The sequence below is a fragment of the Akebia trifoliata genome, chromosome 6, assembly GCF_017979445.1.
Source record: "Akebia trifoliata isolate Shusen 1 chromosome 6, ASM1797944v1, whole genome shotgun sequence".
Classification (NCBI taxonomy): Eukaryota; Viridiplantae; Streptophyta; class Magnoliopsida; order Ranunculales; family Lardizabalaceae; genus Akebia; species Akebia trifoliata.
Window position 1 is genome coordinate 26905427 of NC_141380.1, and position 23659 is coordinate 26929085.

At 33.4% G+C, this 23659-nt stretch overlaps 1 protein-coding gene and 1 pseudogene across 2 annotated transcripts; both read left to right on the plus strand.

The window, feature by feature from the left end:
- The first annotated feature begins 7599 nt into the window (after positions 1-7599).
- On the plus strand, positions 7600-11257 carry LOC147400569 (cytochrome P450 98A2-like). Its single transcript, XM_086446259.1, has 3 exons — positions 7600-8125; positions 9554-9951; positions 10407-11257. Exons 1-3 carry the CDS (start codon positions 7642-7644, stop codon positions 11043-11045), a joined length of 1521 nt encoding a protein of 506 aa, XP_086302385.1. The 5' UTR covers positions 7600-7641; the 3' UTR covers positions 11046-11257.
- A 6995-nt stretch (positions 11258-18252) lies between these two features.
- Positions 18253-23038, plus strand: LOC147400570 (cytochrome P450 98A2-like; annotated as a pseudogene). The gene is made up of 3 exons (XR_015179410.1): positions 18253-18811; positions 21423-21820; positions 22255-23038. The product of XR_015179410.1 is annotated as a cytochrome P450 98A2-like (transcript).
- Positions 23039-23659: the final 621 nt, after the last annotated feature.

Sequence of the window (23659 nt, forward strand, 5' to 3'; positions counted from 1 at the left end):
GAATTTCGGAGCAATTTAAGTGTTTTGTTTTTAATAACTTTTTAATACACATGGTGTCGTGCCATTGGTTCATTAACTTAGCACAGGGGCAGATTTAGAGTGGGAGTTATAAGCCTATAAGGGCACTTGCCCCCACAAGAAATTTCAAAGTCTATAAATTAGTGAGCTAATTGTGACTGATTTTAACAGCGAATAAAAAAAAAAAAATCTATCACTATTACTGTCACAATTTTTTTTTTTCTAATCTTACTTGTTCCCACAACTATTTTTTTTCACTCTTAATTGTCCCCACACAAAAATTTCTACTCTCGATTACCCTTAGATGGGCAAAATCCTGACTCCACCCCTGACTTAACACGTAACTTTCAAAATAACAAATCTTTGTTTGATTTTTCAAATGATGTAGAGTGCAATCGTTTCTTAGACGGTGTGCAAGTAGTCAATTCCCTCCCAACTTTGAGTCTCTTTCCTTACCAAACTATCTAATACGAGTTCGGATTCCCTTTGATCTCTATTATTACCAAATAGACAAGACTCATTAACATGTGTTTTCCGCCCTTTTACACCAACCAACTTTTATATTTGACTATATTTCCATCCCTTTCAATCCACCTGACACGTGACGACCTCTACTTTCTAGACTTTTTTTTTTTTTTTTTTTAAATAAAATATAGTAAGAAGAAACGTGCACAGCTCGTACGCCTCGGATGTCTTATCTTTGTTGCAATTATTGTCCTTTGCTATTGGCCTACCAAAAGTCGCCACGTCTCTATCCTATAAACGAAATTGGATTTTTTTTTATATAAATTTAAAAATCTGAGGTGTTGTTCACAAATACATGTGAGGGAGTACTTTTAATCATGTTAAATATTACCATTTGTACTACTCATTTGATCCACAAGACCATAAGATCTAAGTTTATTTTTTATTTTTTATTTTTTCCTTCGATCATGACTTGTCCTACCTACTTGTATAAAAATATGTGTATATGATATCATTGAGATTTGTGTTTTATTCTGATCATTTGATTTCATTAGTTTGACCCATAATTTTATGATCTTCAGTTTCGATAACACAAGACTTGACTTTTTTTATTTTTGGGAGGTAAACTAGATTTGAACCGACGAGACTTGACTTTGGATAGAATGAAGGGACCATGAGATTCATTTATCCGACATAGAGTTTTTGAGAAAAAATCTCGATCAATGGTCACGATGAATCTAATGATCTATATAAAATGCCCAAAATCTATCTCGATCAAATTAACTATTATAATTGGTTGAGACCCGAATCCTCAACCTAGAAACCAAGTTTTTAAACAAGAATTAATCGAATTTCAGATTTGATACATTAATCATCTCTTATCTCAAAAAAAAAAAAAAAAATTCCTTCAAGAATTGATAAAAGAGGGTTATCTCATTTTTCAAGTTTGTATTGATTCTTTACAAATTACTGTGGGGGTCTCAAGATCACAATCTCCATGAGAAAAGGAGTTTAAAATACTCATTTTAAGACAAAACTTCAATTGCCCCACTAATATGTTCTTAGAATATCCCAAATCACATGAGACCGACAAAGGGATTCACGCACATATCAGAGAGTTTAATGTAAAATTTAGTGTGGCAATAAAAAAAAAATTATTTTAATTATTATCTTTTTTTATTGGTAAATCTATCTTTAATGATTTCAATAACTTGATGTTAGCAGGATTTGAATTCAGGTTTCTGGTATCATCACCTAAAGAGGGGTGCAACACGAGAACTTCGTAACTTCTTGTTAGATTTATACAAACACAAAAGAAATGATAAAGAAATTTGTGATAGTGTCCTCTAACAAAGTATCATCGATTCTCAAATTGAAAACTTTGACTTGTGATGTATTAATATTAAAAAAAGAAAAAAAAAAAAAAAAAAAAAGAGTCTTGTTGGTGTGACCTCAACCTAAAATCTCACATCGCATTTTTTTATGTGAAAATAGATAGGAATTATAGAAACCTTTTCACTTGTATCTCGATGAAAATCATCTATGATTTGCATACACTTTCACGTCAAAGAAGTGCGATATGAGATTATAAAAAGATTAGGAAATCTTTGGGTGTTGGACACTTTCGTGTCCACTACAAATGTCTTAAAAGAATTGGGTGGGTTTGGTTTGAGATATACATGGCACAAGTATACTCACTATAGTATTATCTCTCTTCCATAACTTATGACACAAGTCTTGTTGGAGTGACCTCAAACTAGAATCTCATACTGCATTTCTTGATGTGAAAATATATAGGAATTATAGAAATTTTTTACTTGTATCTCGATGAAATCGTCTATGATTTGCATACATTTTCACATCAAGACGTGTGATATGAGATTATAAAAAAATTAGGAAATCTTTGGGTGTTGGAGACTTTCGTGTCGACGACAAATGTTGTAAAAGAATTGGGTGGGTTTGGTTAGAGATATACGTGGCACAAGTATACTCACAATAGTATTATCTCTCTTTCATAAGTTAACGAAAATTTAATATTTATTATTTTTAAATTCTAATCTCAAGATCTGAACAGTGGGGCCTATCAAATTTTTTATTTATTTCAACTACTACATTTTTTTTTTTTACATTCAATCCCCACGCGACGTTATCGCATGGCTCCAAAATTTTTTGTTTAAAGCCCTCTTTTTTTTTTTTTTTTTTTTTTCTTTTTCTTTTCCTTTGACCTTTGTCTCATTTTCATCCTATTTTGATTTACTACTAACCGACATTTCATGTTAAAATCGTGATTTGAATTTAATAAAAATAAAATAAAATCTAAATGTAAATTGAAAGGTTTTGAATTTGTGATTGTTACATTGTGTAATTTTTAATTTTTCAAGAAATAAAATAGGAAACACTACTTAAGGACCTTGACAGATGGATTTCTTTCTAAATAGCTCTCAAGTTTTGGGCGATAGTGTGATAGTACATTTAGCAAACTTTTATTTCTTAATGGTCCTTCCTTATTAGGGGTCTAACTTAGTTCGGTTCAAATCAAGAATCGAACCAAACCAATAGCTTTGGATAATTTGATTTGGTATGGAACAAGTTGCAATTTAATTTTGGATTTAGAAACTGGAGATCTAATCAATTTGGTTTGATTTCGATTTAAGGTTTGTTTGGAACCGAATCTTATATAGTAAATAAATAAATATATTCATTTATTATGAAATTATTTTAGGAGTTAGGATATAGATTAACGACTTCTTTGTGGATAAATTAATGATTCTTTTCTATGAATAGATTAATAATTTATTATATGAAATTTATGTTTATTATTTATTTATTTTATTAAAAGTATGTGGTTTCCAACTAAATTTATGGGATATTGGTAACCCATGGAACCGAACCAAATCAAACCGACCTTGGTTCGGTTCCGATTTAACCACAAATCGAACTAATTTGCACCCCTACTTAGTATTGTCGACCTCACAACTTTTTATTTATTGTCAAGGTCAATGTTTTTATTGTCGAGCTCATTGCTTGTCTTGCAAGTTCGACATTTTTTTTATTGTTGAATTTGACAATTCTTAAAAAGTGTCGAACTCAACAATAAAAAGTGGTGAACTCAGCACTGGTAAAATTCATCCATTTTTGTTTTTTGAGCTTTTTGTAGTAAAATACATTTTTTTAAATGACTAAAAACTTGACCTAACAACTTGTCTAGATAATTTTAAACGAAAAAAATCACACTTGATCGATTTTCATCTAAAAATGAAGTAAAAAAAAATCTTATTTTTTTTGCATACGTCGTCAAAATGCTTGAAAATGATGTCATCTTTCTTCTCAAATTCTTTCCATCAAAATGATTCTTCAAAAATGTTTGACCCTTGAATTGTCTATATATATATTATAGTTGGTGCTTCTAGAGATTGAAGAACTTTTCTCGCAAACTAAAACCCAAGATCATTTTTCCAAAACAAAAAAAAAGGAAAATATAGAAGTGGTGTGACTATTAAAAGTAGAGTGGTTGTCAAACCCCCACGACCATATATTGTTTTTGAGAGCTTCTATTGCTACAACAACTTTTGCTAATGCCACCCTAAGATGTCTTACTTCTTTGGTAATTTACATATAAATAAGGGTAGTATTAGCAAAAGTTGGTATGGTAATAAAACTCTTATCTTTTTCTTGCGTGAGTTAATCGAACGTATGATATTAAATAAAAGTAATGATAATATGACTCACTAGGTGGCATACTCAATCAACTTCCTGATGTGATCAAGTTCGGAATCATAGACATGTACACCTCAGATACACAACTCCCTCAAGATACACTTTTTTTAGTGGAAAAGTACAATCGTGTATTCCGAGACATACAGATCTACGATTCTTGAACTTGTTACGTCAGGGAGTCAATTGATTATGCCACCTGGTGAGTCATGAGTCATATTATCACAACCCATTAAATAAATTTAAAAGATACATGTTTAAAAAGTCATATACCCCCAAATTACAATTTCTAAATTAAAGCGAGGCTATCACGACTATCCCTTAATCCCTTAATTAACTTCAATAGGAAACAAATCAATAAAAAAAACCACCTAAGACTTGTTTACTATGAAAAAATATAAGTTGACAAAGCATTAACAAAAAGCATAGGCATCCATTTCATCTTTGAATGTGTTTTTCCATTTGGTTTCTCCTCAAATATGAGTAAACTTTATTTTCGATTAATCATTTATATATATTTTTTAAATAATAAATATATAATTTTATTAATTATTAATATATTATAAAATTTGAAGTCAATATGATGGGATCACATAAACAATAATTCAATCTAAAACTTCTACCCCAATTAACAAGGTGAAAAATCAACTCCAACCCTTAACTTTTCTTTAAGTGGGTCCCTCCAAATTTCTTTTAGAAATGTATTATTTGAATCGTGATGGAGTGACCTCATATTTTACATCTCGAGGAAAAGCATCTATGACTACCGTACAGTTTCACGTTAGGGTGTGCGATGTGAGGTCCAAACTGAGGTCTCACTTCAACATTATTCTTTTTATTATAATATAATAAAGGGTAATTTTGACATAACCCCCTATATTTTGATGAATATTAAAGATACCACTCTATGTTTTTAATAAGTTTACATGCACCTTTGACTTCTTTAGACGTATAAAGACAAACGGTGGAGTTAACGAGAGATTTAACTTACTTTTGAAATGACAAAAATACCCTCTAATCTTCTTCACAATTTATGTGATTTAATAAAATTTGTTATTGACACCCCAATTTTTAATTATTACACACCAATTTCACACTCCCATGAAAAATTAAAAGACACTCTTCAAACATTACAAAAGTTTGACTCAAAATATAATTTCAACGTTACAAAAATTTATAATACTCGTTCAAATAATTCTAGTCATTGCCTACAATTATGATTAGGCTCATATAAAATCATAGGCACAAAAAATCGAAATCTAAGAAAAAAAATATGAGAATTTCTATTGGCACCCTAACTTTTACTTATTCTCAACCATCCACTAGTATTCTTTGTTTTAAATTAAGTGTAATAAGTAAAAGTAATAGCCGTTTTCTTCTACAATGTTGTATCATTATCACCTATGGAATGAATCGTCTAAACATTAAATTATAGAAAATATGTAAATATGTTATACCTATAAGAGCATATTTAAATTAATAAAATAATAGATATTAGATTAGGATTACACGGTCAAGATCTATTTTTTATTTCTTCTTCAAAAAATTCAGGAATTTTGAATTCAATTTTCATTAGGTAGAAATATAAATTGAGTTAACTACATCAAGCCGACTTTTCTTGGACGAGTCAATAAAACTCAGTCGAATCAATCGATTTTATGTATTTTTTATAATAATTTTAACCAACATTTTATATCAAATAATTATAAAATTGGTCAAGAGATCAATTTTTTCAAATATATATATAAGTTACTCAAAGTTAACTATTTTATCAAAAAATACAAAAAATTGGTTGATTCAACCAAGTTAATTTTAAAATATTCATTTAACTTGGTTTGTAATTCTCCTACTTTTATAACCAACATTTTATCAAATAATTGTATTTTTTATTGGAGCATTAGAAGATATTTAGTCACTAGATCAATTTATATATATATATATATATATGGGTCCCGTTCGCCACCCTTAGTTTTACCACACACTTTAACAAACGTTTTTTGTCCTACATGGGTTAGAAGTGTCGGAATGAGCTGATTTTTGGTGAGGATGATCTCTATGGTGAGGAGATCATCCTCACCAAAAATCAGCTCATTCCAAAACTTCTAACCCCATCAAAATTGATTTACAAAAAATGGACGGTCCACGATTTTTCAACGTGTAAACATGGGGCTAAACATTTCGGAATGGGCTGATTTTTGGGGAGGATGATCTTCTAATCATAGAGATCATCCTCACCAAAAATCAGCCCATTCCAAAACTTCTAACCCATGTAGGACAAAAAACGTTTGTTAAAGTGTGTGGTAAAACTTAGGGTGCTGAACATTTCCCTATATATATATATATATATATATATATATATATATATATATTATATATATATATATATATATATATGTATGTAAGTTACTCAAAAGTAATTATTTTATCAAAAAATATATAAAATCAGTTGATTTGACAGAGTTTTATTGACTCATCCAAGAAAATATGACTTGATCAAGTCAACTCAATTTATATTACTAACTAATCAAATTTAATTCAAACTCTTTGGGGAAAAAAAATAGATCTTGAACGTGTAATCATAATCTAATATCTATTATTTTATTAATTTAAATATACTTTTATAAGTATAATATATTTATATACATTCTATAATTTTTAAACCATTCATTCCTTATGTGATAATAGTACACCATTGTATAAGAGAGATTGGCAATTCAGCACCCTAACATTTACTTACTACACCCCAATTAAAAACAACGAATATAAGTATATGATTGAAAATAAGTAGAAGTTGAGGTGCCATTCGGAGCTCAAATTTTTTTTTTTTTTTTTTTAAGATATTGATTTTTTGTGTCTAGAATTTTATATGAGCCTAATCATAATTGTAGACAACGATTGGAACTATTTGATTTGAGTGTTATAAATTTTTGTAATATTTAAATTATAATTTGAGTCCAACCTTTATAATGTTTGAAGGGTGTGTTTTAATCTTTCATTGGAGTGTAATAAATAATTTAAAAAATTAGTATGTTATAATTAGAAGTTGGGGTATCAATAGCAGTTTTCTTATATAAAATGATCACTTTACTAACTTCTGAATTGAGAAGGGTAGTTTCGTCTTTTTAAGATTGATATCCTGGAGAGATTTTCGGTCATCAATTCACGTTAATTGATATTCGGTCATTAACTCTACCATTTGTTTTTATACGTTTAAGGAAGTCAAAAGTCAAAGTGTGTACGTCAATTTATTTAAAACATAAGAGGGTATCTCTAATATTCATCAAAATATAGGGGGTATGTAAAAATTACCCTATAACAAATGAATTGGGTTGACGTTATAACGGCGTCTCCCCACCTACCCTTTGGTTATAGCTGTCTCTTGAATCTATAACTCATCGCAGTTATTTCACCAAATTCATTTCTCTCTCTCTCTCTCAAGTCTTAATGGCTTTCTTTGTGGTTGCCATAGCTATCATCTTCATCATTCTTTCTTACATCACATATCAGCGGTTCAGATTTAAGCTTCCACCAGGCCCACGTCCTTGGCCCATAGTTGGGAACCTCTATGACATCAAGCCAGTTAGGTTCCGGTGCTTCGCGGAGTGGGCAGAAATATATGGTCCCATCATATCATTTTGGTTGGGATCAACTTTGAATGTTGTGGTGATGAACTCTGAATTGGCGAAAGAAGTGTTAAAAGAGAAGGATCAACAGTTGGCTGATAGGCATAGAAATAGAACTACTGATAAGTTTAGTAGAGGTGGGCAAGATCTGATTTGGGCTGATTATGGACCTCATTATGTTAAGGTTAGAAAGGTCTGCACTGTTGAGCTTTTTACACCTAAAAGGCTTGAAACTCTTAGGCCTATTAGAGAATTTGAAGTTAACGCCATGGTTGACTCCATTTTCAAGAATTGCACCAAACCAGGTATCTCTCTCTCTCTCTTAAAGTTTCATTTTTTCCCAAAAGGGTATTTTTTTTCTTCTAAAGGGTATGTTTGCTCTCTCTCTCTCTCTCTCTCTAGGCTGTATTTTATTTTTCTCTTTATCTCTTGCTTAAAAATACAATTTTTCTAAGAGGGTTACTTAAAAGCATATTTTTCCATAAAAATACCACTTTTTCCAAAACGGTATATTTGATCTCTCTCCCTCTCTCTGTCTCTCTTGAAAACACCAATTTTTTTTTTTTTTTTTTCCAAAAGGGTATGTTTGATCTCTCTCCCTAACGCACAACTATCCTAGAGATAAGTTAATGGACATTAAGGATCTCTTTGTATTAAGTATCTCTTTCTCAGCCGTTCATTTTAAAACTCGGTTGATCGTCTCGTCTCGTCCAGGCTAGATACCGAGTCGTCTCGATCGAGTTTTTTTTTTTTATACGTTAAAAAAAACGTGTGCAACTTATGACAAAATTCCGAGTTTGGTACACTATTCACTTCCCAAACATGTTTTTGTCGTGAATTTGTCACTTTTTTAATCAGTGAAATTTTTCATTAAAAAAAAGTGACGAATTCATTTGTAATGTTTGAATGTTGGGTTTTAATCTATAATTGGAGGTTGATGCATAATTAAGAAATTGGGGTGTAATAAGTAAAAGTTGGAGTGCCAATAGAAGCTCTTATAAAAGAAAGCGTAATTTAAAATCTTCTTTTGAAAAAAATTCTTTTTAAAGCAGACGCCTGTTTGGACTTTTGATCATCCGTGCAAAAATGAATTTTTGACTCTTTTGGGGTAAATTTCAACTTCCATATGAAACTGTGGGATGGTTTTAAAACTCGGTTTCGCATTAGTTCATGTTAGATACCGAGTCATCTCAGATGAGTTTTTCGATATGTTTGAGACGTCTTGTTTGAAAATCAAAAAAATGAATGTGGGGTTATAAATCTCGTCCGAAAATTTGATTTGTTCGTTCGTCTAATCCTTGCTTGATACTAAGACAACTTGGTCTCGGACTCGGATGAGTTTTGAAATCATGAGCTGTGGACCATTCACAAATTGGGGGTGATACGCTTTTCATGACCAGATCCAAATGGCTAGAAATTGATGGATTTAGAAGTTTTGGATTGAACTGATTTTTTGTGAGGATCATCTCTATGATTGTTTTTACATATTTTTTTAGTTATGTCCCATGAACCAACCCCATATTGTAAATTGAAGAAAATGCAAGTACTCTTTTGGAAAATATAATTTAATACTAAAATGGGAGTATGCCCCCAATTTTAAATGGATACAAGTATATTTGTGAGCCTACACTTGTAGCCCAAGTAATAAACATTGCTCAAATAAAAGCCCCTATAAAAGGCTGGCCCACAATGATCTAATCATGTCTACTGTGTGATTCTTAATACCAATGCAGATAACAAAGGCAATAGCTTGGTGGTGAAGGACCATTTGAGTTCAGTGGCGTTCAATAATATAACGCGACTCGCATTTGGGAAGCGGTTTGTGAACTCAAAGGGTGAGACGGACGAGCAAGGAGTGGAGTTCAAGTCCATTGTATCAAATGGGGTGAAGATTGGTGGATCGCTAGCCATGGCCGAACACATTCCATGGCTTCGATGGATGTTCCCACTCGAGGAGGCTGCCTTTGCCAATCACGCAGCTCGGAGGGACCGTCTCACTAGAGCCATTATGGATGAGCACACACTCGCTCGGCAAAAGAGTGGTGGAGCAAAGCAACATTTCGTCGATGCATTGCTCACCCTCCAACAACAATATGACCTTAGTGAGGACACCATCATTGGCCTTCTTTGGGTTAGTAAAATTTTGCTTTTACAAACTATTATCCCATGCACACATAAATGGTTATAAAATAATCCTCAAATTCTTTTCTCACAAATTTAGTATCAATTTAATTAAGTGAGTTTACATTTTCACACCAATTTTTACAATGACACACCAATTATAGAATAGTTTGTGGTGACCCTGTATTCCTTAATGAGTGGCCATCCAAAACGGTATCCTGTTCCAATAACAACATACGGTGTCTACATGGCACATTTTGTTTGGAGATTAAATACATCGGACTACATGCACAATGTAAATAAAGGCTTGGTTAGGAACCTATGTGTTTGACTCCAAACCAAAACATGCCACGTAGACATCGTTCTTGATCTATCGAATTCAGGCTTTCGACCTTGGGGATCACAATGTAGTGTAAAAGAAATATTACACTAAGACAAATGACTAAAGTACCCTTATACATGCAGGACATGATCACTGCAGGCATGGACACAACAGTGATTTCAACTGAGTGGGCAATGGCAGAGTTGATCAAAAACCCTAGGGTGCAAGAGAAGGTTCAAGAAGAGCTAGATCAGGTCATTGGATCCGACCGAGTCATGACAGAATCCGACTTCCCGAACCTCCCTTACCTACAATGTGTGGCGAAGGAGGCGTTACGACTACACCCTCCAACCCCGCTTATGCTACCCCACAAGGCCAATGCAAATGTCAAGGTCGGTGGCTATGATATCCCCAAGGGAGCTAACGTGCACGTAAATGTGTGGGCTGTTGCTCGTGATCCGGCTGTATGGAAGGAACCATTAAAATTCCGACCCGAGCGATTCCTCGAGGAGGATGTAGACATGAAGGGCCACGATTTTCGGCTACTACCATTTGGAGCTGGGCGACGGGTTTGTCCTGGAGCTCAGCTGGCCATCAACTTAGTGACGTCCATGTTGGGTCACTTGTTGCACCATTTTAGTTGGACCCCAGCTGAAGGGGTCAAGCCAGAGGAGATAGACATGACAGAGAACCCTGGGTTGGTCACTTACATGAGAACCCCACTAAAGGCTGTCCCTAAACCTAGGTTGCCTTCACATTTGTGCCAAAATATTGCTGTGTGATGCAGCAGAGTAATCCCTTGCTCTCTCTCTGCCTATGGACAGGTAACATTTATTGGTGCAAACTAGAGATTTGTGTTTTGTGAACCCTACATTTATGTTTTAATTTTATGAAGAGAAATTTGAATTTTTTTATTTAAAATAAAGTGAGATGATAAACTTAGTATTTGAAGTTAGTTTGATTGTTGAAATGGATACCAACTTATTTGGTTTAAGTGTATAGATTATGCTAGTTTTATTGCTAATTACTATAAATGGGTTTTTTTTTGGGAGGGTAATCAGGGGATTGGTTAGGCAAAACCCCCAATCAGATAAAATAATAAAAGAGAATCAGTTACATCCTAAGGAAATGGTGCCCATTGGCATCTTTTTCCACAATGTGGCTCAACCCCCTACACAAAGGAGGATGCTAATCTAAAACATCCCAAGACAAACAAGAAATTCTTGAGAAAACCTTTCGATTTTCTGAATTATGTCTTGAGTCTGTCCCATTGAGGTCATTAATAGCTAAGATAGAATCAGATGAGACAAGGATTTTGTTCCCTTCCATGGCTAAAGCCATCTCCATTGCTCTTTTGATTGCATGAAGCCCATGGTGCAAAACTGAAACACCTTGACAGCATTCAGAGTACACTTTGATAACATGCCCCACATTATCCACTCTCCAAAAAACCAAAGGAGGAGCAACCAAATGACACAACTTTAAAGGGCGAAACCCAAGACCCGAAGAAGTTTCTGTTGAGATCAGAATCCTTGATCTATTCTTTGGGTACCCTTTAACTGTTAAAAATTCTGCAGCACCTTCTTTCCAAACATGGTAAATAAAGGCCACCGACACCAGCGCTCTTCTCGTATCTGCAGTCGGATTGGAACCTTGACAGTGTTGAATCAGCCATTGAATTTCATCTTCCCAGGTACCCATTTGTCTTCTAATGAATAACTTTTGGAGCAAAACTTGTCAAATTTCCTCGTCGAATGGGTATCCTTAGAAAGGGAAAGAAGGAAAAAAAAACAATAAAGAGAAAAATTTCCTCGATATACTTTCTTTATGAGGTATAAAGATTGAGACAAAGGAGGGGAGCAACCCTCTTACTTTACTATATGGGTGAGCATAGCGGCACCCACTTTTTGAGGCATCTACACCCACTTAAAAAAATGATGGATGCGTTCCATTAGTATTAGTAGTTGGACCCATCATTACAACTAAGCATTTGAAATTGAAAATCCTAAACTTCTGCTCATGCCATTTGTGAAGACAAAGAAAATTCCTCTGAGTTCTACCATTTTTTTATTTATTCTAGTATTCAAAAGGTACTAAAAGTCATTATTTCAACATATTACAGCAATGGAAGTTGGTTACATTGACATTTCATTTTATTTTTAGGTTTTCTCATTGATTTATTTCATTTGCTTGAACTCAAATGAATAATTCTCAAAGAACTCATTCTAAAAGGGGAATTAACTCAATGAAATGACCACAATTACAATGAATAAGATAGTTTAAAAAAAGTTGTAGATAGAACTCGTATCTTTCCATGCATTTATTGATTTTCATTTTTGTATTTTTCGTTGTACAAAAAAAAAAAAAAAATGTGTCAACAAGAAAAGTCTGACATTGCTTAAGCCATATCGACCGTGTCCCGTCGAATAAAGTTTTTAAGTAAAAAAAAAAATTGTTGATACGACACATTTGACATGGTTGTCGACATGGCTTAACACATGTCGACCTTTCAGGGTCGACATAAGCAAACAATTTTTTTTTTTTTTTAGATTTAACACATTATCAAAATGTTCTTATTATCAATACTCTCTAAAAAATATTTGTCAACGTTTTTTAGCATTCTAATATTGTACATTATAGTTTTAACCGTAATCTAAATCAATTCTTACCATTTGCCCTTATTTTATATTATTTTTCTACACTACAAATTAAAGATGAAAAACAACAATAAAAAACCCTTAGCTTGATGCCATGTAAGGTTCAAAGCAATTCTTGGTCGAAGATAAAGATGTTTCGTTGTGAGACAACGATGAGGAAAAGTTGTGAGGTTCAATAGTGGATGATAACAAAATGTATTTGGTTGGTGCACTTACTTTTCGTCGCATAAGATGCACAGTCATTTGTAGCTCGTTATGATCTTCCGAACAAATAATTATAAATTTCATACTTGATACGACAAGTAAGGGTTGATCCACAGGGAAAAAACTCACAATAAAATTTGAATTAAGAATTTTTTTTAATTTTTCTATCTATCTTTCTAAAAGGGGTTTGAAAAGAAAATTTTAAATTAAAACAAGATTCAAAACTAAACTAAATTTAAAAATTAAGAAAAACGTTAGATTGGAGAGTATCTAAGGAAATCGAATCCACCAAGTTATAGTATTTAAAATCAATTTACTTTCACGTTCTTTTTATGACTCAAATCAAGAAATCGATAAAGGTTATTGATTCAGATGATTAAACATGAATGATCTAGTTAAGTGAAATATGAAATTAGGCAAGATATCATTCCCTTTAACAATTTTATCATCCAATGATTCGACCTTACAACGGGCATCCGATATAATGGGTTCTCCCTAATAATAACAAATCACGCCAAGATGAAGGATAAGGAGAAGTAAATTAAGAATACTTAAATAACAAGGTTTTGAAGAGAAACCTATTGAATGATTGAAATATTAAAAACATGTAAATAAACGAAATTAAATACTTACTTTGACTTTATCAATCTTCCTAGATTGAGAGATTAGCTAAGATCCATTCTAGAAAATAGTAAACTACTAAATTTCAATATACTCAGATCTTATTGAAATCTTGAATAATCTTAATAATGTATCTCCAATCTGCCAAAAATAAATCTAAAAATCCTATAAGAATTTTGAAAAAGAGAACAAGGAGACTAGAGAGTACGATAGAAGATAAGCATCAGAGAAGAAGATAATCCTAGAATAGAAATTGGTTTCTATTTATAGGCTCAGAGTCCTCTTGATAAGATGGATCATATTAGGACTCTGTTCTACCATATTTTTGCTTGATGAGAGACATACACAAAATTGCATTGATTTTCGTGTTATCTTCACCGCGTCGTGTTGAGTGTCCATCCCGTCTCAGTCAACTTTACTCTGTTGACTTTGAACTTGTGTGGTTGACTTCAATTCTAGACTTTATCTGTTCTTCAACTCCCATTGTTTGACTTGGTATCCTCAAATATCTAAAACACAAATATTACACAAAATTAAATCTCCAAAAATTAAATTAAAATATGCAAAATGACCTAATTATATAAAAACTATTAAAATAAATTAAAACCTACTCTAAATTTTTTTTTATTAATTAAAAATAATAATTTATGTTGAAAATCCTGGCAAGTACCCTATAAATTGATATTTAATTAGATATTTTCTAGCACTTATCACTTACCATGTGGGTATATTGACAAACATGTTTTAAATTTCGAAGGTGCAACTACTAAGCGGGTATAAATGCCTCAAAAAGTGAGTGCTTCTATGTTTACCCCTAACGTTTAAGACATCTTGGGGACGTTAGCATTCTCCACCATATTTCTTTCAATAATACCTATAGACACCCCCACACCCTATTTTTGCCTATACTAAGCCCGAGAGCACCAAAAACCTTCCGAGAAGAAACTTGACCCAAGACAATTTTCAAGAAGGTTCAAAATCCCATTTTCAAGCAACCACAAGGCCTGAAGGCCATTTAAAAAAAAAATTGATTTAAGCCTGATTATATCTAACCCTTGGTCAAGCTAAAATTTAAGTCTAACCGTACCTCACCCTTGGCCAAGTTTAAAGTTAAGCCTAGCCGTACCTCAACCTTGGCCAAGCTTAATCATTTGCCTTGCCAAGGGTCATCCATGACCATGAACAACTTTTGTTCAGGCCTTGGTTCACTCAATACCAATTCTGTTACAAACCCATGTGTATTCGAATTTGGTTATGGATAAATTACCCTTTAACTCATTTCTTAATGAATTTTTCCTCTAGAAAATCCCTCAATTTTACTTTTTTGCCCATCCTTTAATGTTTCAATAAATCCACTATCATGGTCTTCTTGTAATTTTCTTATTCCTTCAACAAAAAACCCTTGGTCAAATTGGTCCCCACATGAGTATAATTACTACCTAATCTCATCTTGTTATAACTAAACTAAGGTAAATTACCCTTATGTCCTCCAAGTCTACCATTAATCTTAGAAAGGTCAATGTAATTAGACTAAGTTCAAGAGGTTTTGACAATTTTGCCCAACAATAGAATTCTCTAGAACTTGTGAGTAAGATATTCTTAATCCTAGGTTGTTAGAGAATTAATTAAGCTAAATGACCTTCATTTCCAAAATTCAAGTTTATATTTACATAACATATAACCTAATTCTCTAGGATTTGACCCAAAGCCAATAACCTAGGACTCTTTTATCCTCAAAGAATTTTCTAAAAACTACGACCTTTTACAATCCTATCCTCTTGATCATCATGATTTGTGAGACCTGTAAGTGAGTGAAAGACCATCAAGTCCAAAAAGAGGAGAAGTAATTTAGATTTTCTCTAGAAGTTTTAGTGAAATTATTGGAAACTTAAAGAATTATGACCAATTTATCCCCAAGGGTCTTTCAAAATCCTTCCAAAACAAAGAAAAAGAAGAGCTCATTTGGTGATTTAAAATTTTGTCCAAATCTCTCCCAAATCGCTATAGGCCTTCCTATTATTTTAAAATCTCTCTAAAAATCCTTAGAATAACAAATCAAAAAGAAAAAGAAGAATAAAGAAAATAAGAAGATCAAGGTGGGGCTAAACCCACCAACTTCTCCTTTTTAATCCCCTTCTTTTCATTCTCCCCTCCTCTTTACTTTCAAACACTTTTTGTACTTAGCTTACTTGTTTGCTTCTTATGTAGTCTTTTAAAGTTTAGAAGCTTTGAGAGAAAGAGTAATCCCTTTTAGAGATAATCTCCCCTAATAAGTCCTCAATAAGTTCCTTGAAAGCATTAGATTAGGTTTTACTTTCTTTCTTTATTTTCATGCAATTTAAATTCATAATGTAGATGTTTTACTTTCTTTACTTTACTTGCACTTTAAGTTTTCTAGAATAATAGTTCTTCTTGTTTTACCTTATTTGATGGTATAGAGCTAGAGAGTAAACTCTCATTGGTGGTAATCTTCTCTTGATAAATCCATCACATATATACACTTTGTACACACTCATTTCTAAAATGGCTACAAGCAAGAGTGTAAGTCCCTATGGACCTATATTCAACTTTTAAATTCATTGTGTCTTGTTTCAATCCCAACTCATTTACTAACTTGCTCAACCATATAGCTTTTTTGAATCCTTCTGTTATAGCCATATACTCCGCCTTAGTAATGGACAATGCACTTGTAGTTTGTAGCATTAATCTTCAAGAAATCGGACCTCTTCTTATTAATATCTCCAGCATAATCATAATCACATAACCAACCACACTATCAATCCCATGTTGTCTTGCAAATACTATTCCAAGTTTTTTGTGCCTTTCAAATAATGAAAAACCCACTTGATTGCTTTCCAATGCTCTTTTCACAGATTTGCCATGTATTTTGAAACCACACTAATGACTTGATAAAGATCGGATCTTGTGAATATCATAATATACATGAGACACCCAACAACATTTGCATATGGTACTTTCATCATATTTTCTACTTCGACATCGGTGAAAGGACATTATTTTGCACTCAAAGTAAAGTGTGAAGCTAGAGGAGTAAAAACCGATTTAACATCAAACATACTATACTTCTCAAGCACATTGATAGTTGCCCTAAAATCCTTCGTATCTAATGCCCTACTCAATAGTGTTTTGGGTTCATCGACCTTCACCATATCCTTGCATGATATGAGCATATCATCAACATACAATATCAAGAGAATGATAGTATCATTATCAAACACGCGTGAGTGAACATAACAATCATACGCACAACTCTTGTAGTCAATCTTCAACATGTAGGAATTTAACCAACATTTTATATCAAATAATTATATATATAAGTTACTCAAAATTAACTATTTTATCAAAAAATTGGTTGATTCGACTAAGTTAATTTTAAAATATTCATTTAACTTGGTTTGTAATTCTCTTATTCTTATAACCAACATTTTATCAAATAATTGTATTTTTTATAGGAGGATTAGAAGATATTTAGTCACTAGATCAATTTTTTTAATATATATATATAAGTTACTCAAAAGTAACTATTTTATCAAAAAATATAAAAAATCAGTTGATTCGACAGAATTTTATTGACTCATCCAAGAAAATATGACTTGATCGAGTCAACTCAATTTATATTTCTAACTAATCAAAATTTAATTCAAATATTTTGAGAAAAAAAAATAGATCTTGAACATGGAATCCTTATCTATTATTTTATTAATTTAAATATACTTTTATAAGTATAATATATTTATATACTTTCTATAACTTAATATTTAGACAATTCATTCCTTATGTGATAATAGTACACCATCGTATAAGAGAGATTGGCAATTTGGCACCCCAACATTTACTTACTACACTCCAATTAAAAACAAAAAATATAAGTATATGATTGAGAATAAGAAAAAGTTAGGGTGCCATTGGTAGATCTCAAATTTGTTTTTTCCTAAATTTTAATTTTTTGTGTTTAGGGTTTTATATGAATCTAATCATAATTGTAGACAATGATTGGAACTATTTGAATTGAGTATTATAATGTTTGAAGAGTGTGTTTTAATCTTTCATTGGGGGTGTAATAAATAATTTAAGAAATTGGTGTGTTATAATTAAAAGTTGGGTGTCAATAACAGCTTTCTTGTAAAAAAAAATCACTTTTGTAACTTCTGAATTGAGAAATGATAGTTTCTTCTTTTTAAGGTTGATATCTTGGAGATATATTCGGTCATCAATTCACGTTAAATTGCAAAGTAGATTAGAGGGTATTTTTGTCATTTTTAAAGTGAGTTAAGTTAAATCTCTCATTAACTCTTTAACATTTGTCTATATAAGGTTAAGGAAGTCAAAGGTTGTATGTCAACTTATTTAAAACATAAGAGGGTATCTCTAATATTCATCAAAAAATAGGGGGTATGTAAAAATTACCCAATAACAAATGAATTGGGTTGACGTTATAACGGCGTCTCCCCATCTACCCCTCTGGTTATAGCTGTCACTTAAATCTATAACTCGTCGCACAGTCTTCCATAGTTCACCAAACTCATCTCTCGAATTCTCTGTCTGTGTCTCTCAAGTCTCAATGGCTTTATCTGTGGTTGCCCTTGCTATCATCTTCATCATTCTTACATATATCATATATCAACGGTTCAGATTTAAGCTCCCACCAGGCCCACGTCCTTGGCCCATAGTTGGAAATCTCTATGATATCAAGCCAGTTAGATTCCGGTGCTTCGCGGAGTGGGCAGAAATATATGGTCCAATCATATCAGTGTGGTTTGGATCAACTTTGAATGTTGTGGTGATGAACTCTGAATTGGCGAAAGAAGTGTTGAAAGAGAAGGATCAACAGTTGGCTGATAGGCATAGAAATAGAAGTAGTGATAAGTTCAGTAGAGGTGGGCAAGATCTGATTTGGGCTGATTATGGACCTCATTATGTTAAAGTTAGAAAGGTTTGTACTGTTGAGCTTTTTACACCTAAGAGGCTTGAAACTCTTAGGCCTATTAGAGAATTTGAAGTTAATGCCATGGTTGACTCCATCTTCAAGAATTGCACCAAACCAGGTATCTCTCTCTTAAAGTTCCATTTTTTCCCAAAAGGGTATTTTTTTTTTTTTTAATTTCTTTATCTTAAAAACACAAATTTTTTTTTTCTAAAGGGTATGTTTGCACTCTCTCGCTAAAAAAATTCCATTTTTCTAAGAGGGTTAAAAGCATATTTTTCCATAAAAATACCACTTTTTCCAAAACGGTATATTTGACCTCTCTCCCACTCTCTCGTGAGAACACCATTTTTTTTTTTTCCAAAAGGGTATGTTTGATCTCTCTCCCTAACGCACAATTATCATAGAGATAAGTTAATGGACACTAAGGATCTGTTTGTATTAAGCATCTCATTCTCAGCCATGGTTTTAAAACTCGGATGTGCGTCTCGTCTCGTTCAGGCCAGATACCGAGTCGTCTCGGACGAATTTTCCGATACGTTTGAGACGTCTCGTTTCCCAAAATAATAATAATAATAAATAAATAATTGAACGTGGGGTTATAAATCTTCTACAAAAAAAAAAAATTTTGACTTGTCCGTATCGTCCATTCCCGATTCCGAGATGATTCGGACGACATGTCTCGGTCTCGGACGAGTCTTGAAATCTCAGCTGATAATGCTTTTAGATGAGTTGAGAAAATGAGTTGGGATCCATACTTTTGCTCACCAAAGTGCCACTAGCATAAAAATGGGGTGCAACCTGACCTTGGGTAGGAAAGGGACACCGTTGTGGATCCATCCCCTCTCTCACCCATAATATCTAAAAGAAAACTGCTATTAGCACCCCACTTTTTTTACTTTTCACACCCCAATAATAAATAAAATAAGTAAAAATATATTACTCAAAATGTGGGCAACTTATAACAAAATTTCAAGTTCGGTACACTGTTCATTTCAATTCTCAAATATATTTTTCCAGTGAATTCGTCACTTTTTTAATCAACGAATGCTGACAAATTACAAGTGAGGTCGTTGATATGGCAAAATCATTGGTATTTTATCAGTGAATTCTTTCATTAAAAAAGTGACGAATTTATTGGAAAAAAACATATTTTGTGAAATAAAATTAAAATGAATAGTGTACCAAATGCAAATTTCATCATATTCAACACATGAAATGTAGATTCACCCATAAGTAAATGGGTTAAGAATAAGTAAAAGTAGGGGTGCCAATGGAAGCTCTCTTTTGGGTTGAAGATTTTATGTGAAATTATTTGAACTGAGTGTTATAATGTTGAGATAATAATTTGAGTGAAAACTTTGTAATGTTTGAATGTTGTGTTTTAATCTTCAATTAGGGTGTGATAAATAATTAAAAAATTGGGGTGTAATAAGTAAAAGTTGGGGTGCTTATAGAAACTCTCATAAAAGAAATATTAATTTAAAAAGAAAAAAACTCTTTTTATAACAGACACCTGTTTGGACTTCTGATCATCCGTGCAAAAATGAATTTTTGACGCTTTTGGGGTAAATTTCAATTTCCATGTGAAGCTGTGGCATGTTTTTAAAACTCGATATCGCATCTCGTCTAGTTCATGTTAGGTACCGAGTCCGTCTCGGATGAGTTTTTCGATACATTTGAGACATCTCGTTCAAAGCTCAAAAAAATGAACGTGGGGTTATAAATCTCGTCCGAAAAATTGATTTGGTCGTCTGTCTCATCCATGCTCAATACTGAGATGACTCAGATGATATGTCTCAGTCTTGGACTCGGACTCGGACAAGTTTTGAAATCATGAGCTGTGGATCATCCACAAATTGGAGGTGATACACTTTTCAGGACCAGATCCAAATGGCTAGAAATTGCTATATGCTTCGTTTATGACATACTCCCTTGACCTTAGTCTTCTCTTATAGATCAACAAAAATAATTGAAATGCCCTCATCATTAAAAATGTTTGATTTTTCTACCTAAAACTAGTTATTTTCAAACTATTCAACCTTTATGGTCAATTATTTTTTAGAGTCGTTCTGAAGTAACATTGAAATTGACATCATTTGGGACATTGGTGTGCATAGAATCATAGATGCTTTTCACTTGTATCTCGATGAAAAGCATCTACGGTTCTATAGACACATCCACGTCAGCAATGTCTCAATCGATGTCAATTTCAATGATACTTCAGCATTTTCCTTATTTTTAATCTATGTGGGATCATCTTTGACCCGACATTTTCAACTATTCTATAGTTGAATTACTAATTAGAGATTTAACAATGGAAAGTTTAAATAAATAAATAAAAATAAAAATAAAACGTATGAAAGGTGTTAAAATTATTGTGCCATACGTTTTTAAAGTATTAAATTATTGTTTTCAAAATAAAATCGTCGTAATTGCATTTTATTAATTTACATTTTTACCCTTCTTTTGAACATAATACCATAATGCTTCTACCATGAATCCATGATAAGATATATATTGTAAATTGAAGAAAATGCAAGTGCCCTTTTGGAAAATATAATTTAATACTAAAATGGGAATATGCCCCCAATTTTAAATGGATACAAATATATTTATGAGCCTACACTTGTAGCCCAAGTAATAAACATTGCTCAAATAAAAGCCCATGTAAAAGTCTGGCCCACAATGATCTAATCATGTCTACTATGTGATTCTTAATACCAATGCAGATAACAATGGCAATAGCTTGGTGGTGAAGGACTATTTGAGTTCAGTGGCATTCAATAATATAACACGACTCGCATTTGGGAAGCGGTTTGTGAACTCAAAGGGTGAGACAGACGAGCAAGGAGTGGAGTTCAAGTCCATTGTATCCAATGGGGTGAAGATTGGTGGATCGCTAGCCATGGCCGAACACATTCCATGGCTTCGATGGATGTTCCCACTAGAGGAGGCTGCCTTTGCCAATCACGCAGCTCGGAGGGACCGTCTCACTAGAGCCATTATGGATGAGCACACACTCGCTCGTCAAAAGAGGGTGGAGCAAAGAGCAACATTTTTGTTGATGCATTGCTCACCCTCCAACAACAATCGACCTTAGTGAGGACAAATCATCGGCCTTCGTTGGGTTAGTAAAAATTTGCTTTTACAAACTATAGCCCATGCACTCATAAATGGTTTATAAAATAATCCTCAAATTCTTTCTCACAAATTTAGTATCAATTTAATTAAGTGAGTTTACATTTTCACACCAATTATAGATTAGTTTGTGGTGACCCTATATTCCTTAATGAGTGGCCATCCAAAACGGTATCCCATTCCAATAACACCATACGGTGTCTACGTGGCACATTTTGTTTGGAGATTAAATACATCGGACTGCATGCAATGTAACTAAAGGCTTGGTTAGGAACCTATGTGTTTTAGACTCCAACCATAAACGCACCACATAGACATCGTTCTTGTTCTATCGGATTCGGTCTTTGGACCTTGGGGCTCACAATGTAGTGTAAAAGAAATATTACTCTAGGATAAATGACTAAAATACCCTTGTTCATGCAGGACATGATCACTGCAGGCATGGACACAACAGTGATTTCGACTGAGTGGGCAATGGCAGAGTTGATAAAAAACCCTAGGGTGCAAGAGAAGGTTCAAGAAGAGCTAGATCGGGTCATCGGATCAGACCGAGTCATGACAGAGTCCGACTTCCCGAACCTCCCTTACCTACAATGTGTGGCGAAGGAGGCGTTACGACTACAACACCCTCCAACCCCGCTATTGCTACCCCACAAGGCCAATGCAAATGTCAAGGTCTGTGGCTATGATACCCCAAGGGAGCTAACGTGACGTAAACTGTGGGCTGTTGCTCGTGATCCGGCTGTAATGGGAGGAACCATTAAAATTCCGACCCGAGCGATTCCTCGAGGAGGATGTAGACATGAAGGGCCACGATTTTCGGCTACTACCATTTGGAGCGGGGCGACGGGTTTGCCCTGGAGCTCAGCTGGCCATCAACTTAGTGACGTCCATGTTGGGTCACTTATTGCACCATTTTAGTTGGACCCCAGCTGAAGGGATCAAGCCCGAGGACATAGACATGACAGAGAACCCTGGGTTGGTCACTTACATGAGAACCCCGCTAAAAGCTGTCCCTAAACCTAGGTTACCTTCACATTTGTGCCAAAATATTGCTGTTTAATGCAGGGTAATGCCTTCCTCTCTCTCACTCTGCCTACGGACAGGGGTAACATTTATTGATGCAAACTAGAGATTTGTGTTTTGTGAACCCTACATTTATGTTTTAATTTTATGAAGAGAAATTTGAATTTTTTATTTAAAATAAGTGAGATGATAAACTTAGTATTTGTAGTTAGTTTGATTGTTGAAATGGAGACCAACTATTTTGGTTTAGTGTATATATTATGCAAGTTTTATTGCTAATTACAATAAATCAGATAAAATAATTAAAGTGAATCAGTTACATCCTAAGGAAATGGTGCCCATTGGCATCTTTTTCCACAATGAGGCTCAGCTCCCTGCACAAAGGAGGAGGATGTCAATCTAAAACATCCCAAGACAAACAAGAAATTCTTGAGAAAACCTTTTGATACCCTGGAATTACGTCTCGAGTCTGTCCCATTGAGGTCATTAATAGCTAAATAGAGAATCAGATGAGGCCATTGCTCTTTTGATTGCACGAAGCTTATAGTGCAAAACTGAAACACCTTGATGGCATTCGGAGTACACTTTGATACCATTCCCCGCATCATCCCTTACAATGGCACTTTGTACTCCCTGTTGTTGACCACACAAAGACCCATCAGTATCCACTCTCCAAAAAACCAGAGGAGCAACCCAATGGCACAACTTTAAAGGGCAAAAACCAATACCCAAAGAAGTTTCAGTTAAATTAGAATCCTTGATACTGAAACAAATATTTTCTTTGGGTACCCTTTGATTGTTA

What these genes read in the sequence shown, in the direction of transcription:
- LOC147400569 (XM_086446259.1), top strand. Translation starts at nt 7,642, where the DNA reads ATGGCTTTCTTTGTGGTTGCCATAGCTATCATCTTCATCATTCTTTCT. An exon ending in CAAGAATTGCACCAAACCAG is followed by an intron (nt 8,126 to 9,553) that starts GTATCTCTCTCT and finishes ATACCAATGCAG; the next exon opens with ATAACAAAGGCAATAGCTTG. An exon ending in CCATCATTGGCCTTCTTTGG is followed by an intron (nt 9,952 to 10,406) that starts GTTAGTAAAATT and finishes TTATACATGCAG; the next exon opens with GACATGATCACTGCAGGCAT.